Here is a 6,932-nt window from a genome sequence, read left to right as displayed (position 1 = left end):
GAGAGAGAGAGAGAGAGAGAGAGAGAGAGAGAGAGAGAGAGAGAGAGAGAGAGAGAGAAGAATTAGCAAAATTGCTCAGTAGTTAAAACACTTCCCTCAAGCCTGCTGACTGTGGTAGGAAAACCACCTCCAATAGATCCTCATCTACCTCCACATGTGCATAAAAGCGAATAATAATACTATTTATTTTTAAAAAATTATATCTAAGTACTATGTTCTTATCCACCCCCTATAAATGAACTCTCCATGAAATAGAGGATCATGCCTTCGAGCCCAAAGGAAGTCATCATAATTTCAATAAGTTCCAGAAATTCTAGATAACAAAGGTGACATTCCTATTGACATGTCTTCACGCAATGAACTATAAATGAAACTGCTGATGATTTCTTTTCAAAACAGGATGAAACCTCATCTCTCAAGTTTGAAATAAAAGCCACAGTTTTTCCTGAGCCACACCCAAAGGTTATTGAACTAAATAAGGATGAGAACGTTGCCCATGTAAGATCCGCTTTCTTACGTGCTATGTGAAGGCTGTATGGGAAATAGTTCCAAGGTGGTTTATAAGTGGTTCCTTTTGTGGACCTGAGTCAGGAGTCAGCATGTCACCAGGTCATAGAGGACTTTTAACTCTTTACCCAGAGGTAGCATTTTCCACACCTGTTGGGCAGTATACAGAGAGGTCTCTGGAGATGTGATTTGGTAGCTGTGAGAATGGGGTGAGTGGGAAGACTGTAGAACATTCCCCTCGTTTCTGCTAAACAGTTGCCAGTGTTTGGAAGGTCTGAGATTAGAGCAGAGCAGGGTGGACAGTGCAGATCTCTGTGGAGGCCTGGGAGGGAAATGTCAGCAGTGCTATCTCTGAGTGTGTGTCCTTTACTTAATGTGTGCAGGTTTTCTTGGAAGGGCTCCATCATCAAAGACCCAAACGGCATCTCACCATCATGATTATTACCATGAGCTTGCTGCTTGGACTCATTGTACTTTTACTAATTTCATGTGTTATGTGGAAGGTAATCCTTTAATAATTATTAATTTTATGTGTTATATAGGCAGTATGCCTTTAATAGTTACCAATAGTACACTACTCAAAATGCCTTTGTTGTCTCAAAGGCAATTATTTCAATATTTGCTGTTCTTTTTTTTTATTGCTATCTCAATGTTTAATACTTATGACATATTTATTCTAACTTGACTACAAGAGTCTGTTTGGGAAAATGCAGACAATGTCAAATGTCAATGTGTGGATATATATATATATTTATTTCTCACAGAGATGTCCTCAGTTGTTAGCACTGCATGATCCATGCTGACTATCACTGTTTACAACTGTTTTCAGAGCTAGGAAAACCTGGGCAAAATTAAAAGTATTGTACACTGATTTGATATTTGATGTGACTATTATGGGTTCAGAACTACACACTTGTCATCTAATCTGTTTTCAGGCTGGGTTCTTTAAACGACAGTACAAATCTATCCTACAAGAAGAAAACAGGAGAGACAGCTGGAGTTATGTCAACAGCAAAAGCAATGATGACTGAAGACCTCTAAATTGAGAAAATTGAAGAAAAAAAGACTCAGGTTAGGGAAAAAAGTCCTTTTCATAAGATCCGTCCGTGGTAATTTCTTTTTTTTTCCCATGTGCTTATGATTTTGTGACACACTCTGTCTTAGTGCAGGGGAAATCTTCAAGAAAGAAGCTACACAAAGGTGGTTTGTCAGCAGTCAGTGGATAAGTGGAGCAAAACACTAAAGCTCTGGACATACCTGAGAGATGAACTGCCGAAGACAACTTAAAGGGACAGTAACTCCAGATTTAGCCGGACCAACGTAAAAGGAATGATCTTTCAATGACGTATTACTGACTAGGTGGGCTCACCTCAGTGAAATGGATGCTTTGATATGGAAACTTGTTGGCTTCAATACTTTTGATTTATCTTCAAACTATGATGATGATCTTTGAAACCACTGAGTCTCTTTCAAATAGCTGTTCCCAGATTGTCTAAATGGATAAATCGTTTTACAGCAGAGGACATGAGGACTACCGTTGGTGGCGTGGCATCATCGGGCTATGCTCCTACCACCCTTTTACTCAGCAGATAGGAATTGTAAAATCTTGAAGGACAAAATCCGTTTGCAGAAGGATGGCTTCTGGAGACATGGTCAGCTGTGGACTCTTCTGTGTATATACATATGCTTTTTTAAAGGATAAAAATCTCAATCCACATCTTTTTTTTTAATCAAGAGTACTCTTTATCAAGAGTACGTTGAGATTTTATTACTTTTATTTTTTGCAGTCCAGCTGTTATCCACCTCCTGGTCCGCCCTCCCACAGTTCCTCATCCCATTCCCCCCCTCCCCTGTCTTCAAGAGGATCCCCCCTCCCCCACCAGACCTCCCCACTTCCTGGAGCCTTAGACCAGGCAGTCCTCTGCTGTATATGTGACAGGGGCATAGGACCAGCTAAGTGTATATTTCCTGGTTGGTGGCTCAATGTCTGAGAGATCAATTTTCAAATTCTCATTTGTAATACCAATTAGGAATTTTATCCTTATAGCAGATTATAAATATTGCACTTTAGCTGAGACACGCTGATATAATATGAACTGCAGCTCACTGGTGATTGAAAATTTTGCAAAGAGAAACCTGAGAGCCAATTTTTTATAAAACATTCACTGCTTCAAATTAAGCAAACATGAGTATCTGCTAGGATATTGTTGTTTTTCTTGGTCTGATTAAATATACACAAACCAGGACTCTTAAAAAAAACCCCACATCTGTTATAGAAATGGACAGTATCATACTTGGAACTGCAAATCACTGATCAAGTTTGTATGCAGTGACATCAAGATTTCCATGAGATAATGCATGCTTGATGTTGTTGCACAAGATTCTATTTTAAAATGAAGTAGCTTCTATCTTGTTTTCACATAATTTGTCTGTAATTATGTTCATTTTGTAGTATTTATTTCATATATGTAGTTTGATAAATGTACGTTTTCATCTGAATCTGTTATGTGTAAATAAGCTATGGCCAGATTTTGAACATGTGCTGGGTAAAAGGGGCAGCCTTCAGTGTTATGAAGAAAGATCACTTTACAGGAAACATTTGCTGCCAGCTGGCCCTTCCTCAGATTTCCTGGTTTGTGAGGGTGGCCTGTTCACAAGTCTGTGGCTGGAGAACAGAGGTTTGCTGAGGCTGGCGAGGAAGGATTTGAGTGCTGAAACTTGAGCATAGAGACTCAGATCTGGGTGTGCAGAAAACATATTTAGTTAAATGTTTATATTTTTTAGGAATACTTTTTTTGTGTTAAAGGTGTATGTTTATGAGAGTCTCATTAAAATTCAAGTAGTTATTTCATAAGGATCCCAAAGTTAATAGATGAGAAATCAATATCATTTTTTACCTACCATGTCAAGGGATGGTCTCTGAGGAAATTTAAATGTGGATCATTACACTGAAAATGGACTCCTGCCTTTCAGGTACAAAAGAACACAGCTACCTCCTGGGCCACATTTTGCCCAGTTAGAAAGATATATTTTTATGTATATTTGTAAATGAAACTTAGAAGTTTACCTATATTATAAACTTTAAAATCTAGTTATTTCAAAAGATGCTGTTATGAAGTGGGGTACTAGAATAATACCCTAAGAGGAAATAATTTTTTATTAAGTGAGTGTTAATGGTTTACATTACTAGCTCACCGTGAAGTCTGAAATTTTACAAAAGTTTTGCTTTATCATGCTACAGGAAATTAGATCTAACACCTTCCAAAAATCAGAATTTTGATTTTTTTCATTGACTTCATATTACTATTTTAATTATATTAAAATATTTTAATTGCATTAAAATAGATACTTTATATTAAATAGGTATCTTCATTAAAATGCATTTTCCATTTGTATATATGTTACATGCCAGATTCCTTCATGATAAATTTCTACTTTCACACTTCTTTTATATGCAATTACATGCTACTTTGGAGTCATTCATTTCTTCCAGGCTTCCTCCATAGAGTTTGATCAGTCTTGGGTGCAGCCTATAGGGAACAACATAGGCTTGATTATTTCATTTCTCTGCCACTGCTATATTTCACGTACCTCACAAGTGTGCTACATAAATCACACATATGCATTGGTATATACTCCTAGCAGAGCCACAAGTCAGCAAGCTGAAGGACCTAAAATACTAACATCTGTGACCATTCCAGAACATTTTTAACCACCTTTCCTGCCTGGTTAATATCTTTTAGAGCCTCTGTGAAGAGACAGTCATTTAAGAACACACCACCTAGCAGAGGCCCCGTCCCTCCCCCTGCACACTTCAGCTTGCTAAGACATTAAACTTGCTAAGATTGAGTATGTAAGATTCTACAATTTTATACCCATCACTCACTCTTGTTAACATATATGTATGTTGTGTGAATGTTTTGTAAAGATTTGACAGGTGACCCCATTACTTTATATGCTGGCTTGCCTAAAAATAGAACTTGAATAAAAATAAGACTTAATAAAAGCAAACTTCAATAGAGTATTACATGACATTAGAGCCCAGTTTGGCAGTGGTGGTAGGATGGGAGGAGGGTCAGAGTGTGGCACTACTTTACTCTTAAAAGCCTTAAGAATAGCCTTGAAGAAAAACAGTGTAAATTGTAAACACGTCTGTATAACTTATACAAAATAATGATTTGCAATCATTTGTGTCCATTTGTTTGTTAGAATGGCACATAAACACCTGGGGAAACCATGTTTGATTGCCTCTTTCTTTTCTAGTATGTACTTTGTATTTATACAGTGCTCATATTTGTATTTATTGGAAAATGAAAAGTTTGCATACGTCTTTTTACAATTTGCTAACTTTCTGGCTTTTAATCTTCTGCTCGGACTTAGGAGGTAGCATTCTCATATTATATTATTAGTGCTACATCTGGTATTCTACACAGAGAGTCATCATAAATTAGTTGGGCTTACCTAATGTGAACCTCTGATGCAGTTTCCATTAAGTCACCATCTACATTCCAAGGAAACCCATTTTCTGAAACAGTTGTGTGGTTTCCACCCTCCTCCTGTGGACTGTATTCATTGCTGTTACTTGTTGGATGAATTTTTACTTCTTCAATCGTATAAGTCTCCACGAAGGGAAAATTGAACTAGATACAACAAATGGAAAAAATCATGATGCTTCATGGTGGCCCCTATTATAATTAAGTTTCATCATCATACTGATCTTTTTATAGCTTTGAAACTCTATCTAGATAGCCCTAGGTTTTATGAAAAAAGAAGCCTCTTTTCACACCCATTCATCTCTACTGTATGACAGTCTGTACCTGTGAAAGATTTCCCACAACAATGATGTCATAATTTCTAGTTAAAGAGAGACTCTACATTTGATCCCGCTGACTTCATTAGAACCTCAGTTAGCTGGTGTGAAACAAACTCTAGCACAAGTTTCACAATTGGAATTCAATACAGAAGTTAAATCTAAATTTATAGAAATGAGATGGAAAGTACATAAGAAAAAGGAAAGAGGCAATCAAACATGGTTTTCCCAGGTGTTTACCTGCCATTTTAACAAACAAATAGACACAAGGTACAGGATAGTTATTAGCCATTCTAGAATGCCACCAGGTAATGTTCAAGTTGTTCTTTTTTTTTTCTTTGCCAAAGAAATTACCCAGGTGGAGGAATGGCAACACATCCTCAATTATATCTATAAAGACCTTTCTTCCAAATAGGGTACTGGGGCAAAGATAACAAGGTTTAGGACTGAATATCTGGGGTGAAGAACAGACATAATTTAGCCTATATCATCAAGCTCTTGGAAATTAATGGCAAACATAGCCTATAAAATGAGGGATTGTGAGGCAACTTCTCTCAAGTACAAGGCAGACACTGAAAGATTTGCACCCAATGTGGGATCTCTAACACAGTCACAGCATGCAAGTAGTTTCATGGAAAGCCAGGCTGGTAAAAGTTACTTAGAGCTGAGGTGAGCATGGAATCCACATTGAAACTCAGTTTATTGTATAGTTTAAGCTGTAGTGTCTCCTGGGCCTTTGTTCTGTGTGTGTAAAATAAGGGTTTGGGGGAAAATATTGATCTTTAATTTGCCTTAAACAGCTTTTTAAATTTTGTTCTTTGTGGAGGTTTATATGCAGAGGGGGGAGGAGAGACTATGTTTATTAAGGGATAATTCTAATGCCATTATTTTAAAATATGAAATGATCAATGATGAGTAACTATATTTACAATAAAATTATTTAGCTATCTTAATTACTTTGAAGAGTCCAATTACAGTTTCAACATACATTGTATGCCCTGCCCAAGAATTCCCATGTTGAAGTCCTAATCTTGAATGTCTCAGAACATAACTGCTTTTGAAGATAAGGCTTTTAAAAATGCAGTTACATTAAACACATCTGTGTGTGGCAGAGCCTAATCCAACATCAGTCAGTTCTTGGAAACTCGTGTACAAACCTAGCCTATAAAATGAGGAATTGTGCAGCAACTTCTCTTAAGTACGAGGCAGATACTGGAAGATCTGCACCCAATGTGGAAGACAATTGTTCCCTTGTGGGTGGTAGAAGTTTGAAAGAATTGAAAAGTACCAGGGATTCACATTTCCCAAGGGACAGCCACATGAAAATACACTTAGAGGACAACCATGTTCCAAAGGGACAATGACCTCGTGAGATAGTGAACGGGCTGATACCTTCTTCAAGTTGTAGCTTGAACTTGAAGTGAGAAAATGTTTTCCCAAGGGCTATGGAGTTCATGGTGTGGAAATGGAAAGCTTCCCTTGGTAAAGGGGAGAAATCAGCTATTTTAGGAAAATTCTTCCAGTAGGACCTACAAAAGACGAGACAAACTGAAGATCCATGAGAGGCCATCATAATGACTAAGGTTTGAATTAAGACTGGGGGGATATAAAAATG

General features: G+C 37.3%; 2 protein-coding genes across 3 annotated transcripts in view; one reads left to right on the top strand and one right to left on the bottom strand.

The window, feature by feature from the left end:
* Window positions 1–6,270, top strand: part of Itga4 (integrin subunit alpha 4) — a 73,009-nt gene extending 66,739 nt beyond the window's left edge. Inside the window, exons 26-29 of the mRNA XM_028762858.1 lie at window positions 400–498; window positions 891–1,010; window positions 1,443–1,578; window positions 1,672–6,270. Of these exons, the coding sequence (XP_028618691.1) occupies window positions 400–498; window positions 891–1,010; window positions 1,443–1,538 (315 nt within the window). The 3' untranslated portion in view covers window positions 1,539–1,578; window positions 1,672–6,270. The remainder of the gene's footprint in view (window positions 1–399; window positions 499–890; window positions 1,011–1,442; window positions 1,579–1,671) is intronic.
* Window positions 3,882–6,932, bottom strand: part of Cerkl (ceramide kinase like) — a 93,234-nt gene continuing 90,183 nt past the window's right edge. The window contains exons 12-13 of one of the 2 annotated variants that reach the window (XM_028762859.1): window positions 4,969–5,147; window positions 3,882–4,037 (exon numbers count right to left, since the gene is read on the bottom strand). In XM_028762859.1, coding sequence (XP_028618692.1) covers window positions 3,956–4,037; window positions 4,969–5,147 — 261 coding nt within the window. In that variant the 3' untranslated portion in view covers window positions 3,882–3,955. The remainder of the gene's footprint in view (window positions 4,038–4,968; window positions 5,148–6,932) is intronic. The other variant, XM_028762860.1, reaches the window with a different exon arrangement.

This window comes from Grammomys surdaster, unplaced genomic scaffold (genome assembly GCF_004785775.1).
Source record: "Grammomys surdaster isolate TR1022 unplaced genomic scaffold, NIH_TR_1.0 136, whole genome shotgun sequence".
Lineage (NCBI taxonomy): Eukaryota > Metazoa > Chordata > Mammalia > Rodentia > Muridae > Grammomys > Grammomys surdaster.
The sequence above is the reverse complement of the archived record's forward strand: the minus strand, read 5'-3'. Positions and strand labels throughout refer to the sequence as shown.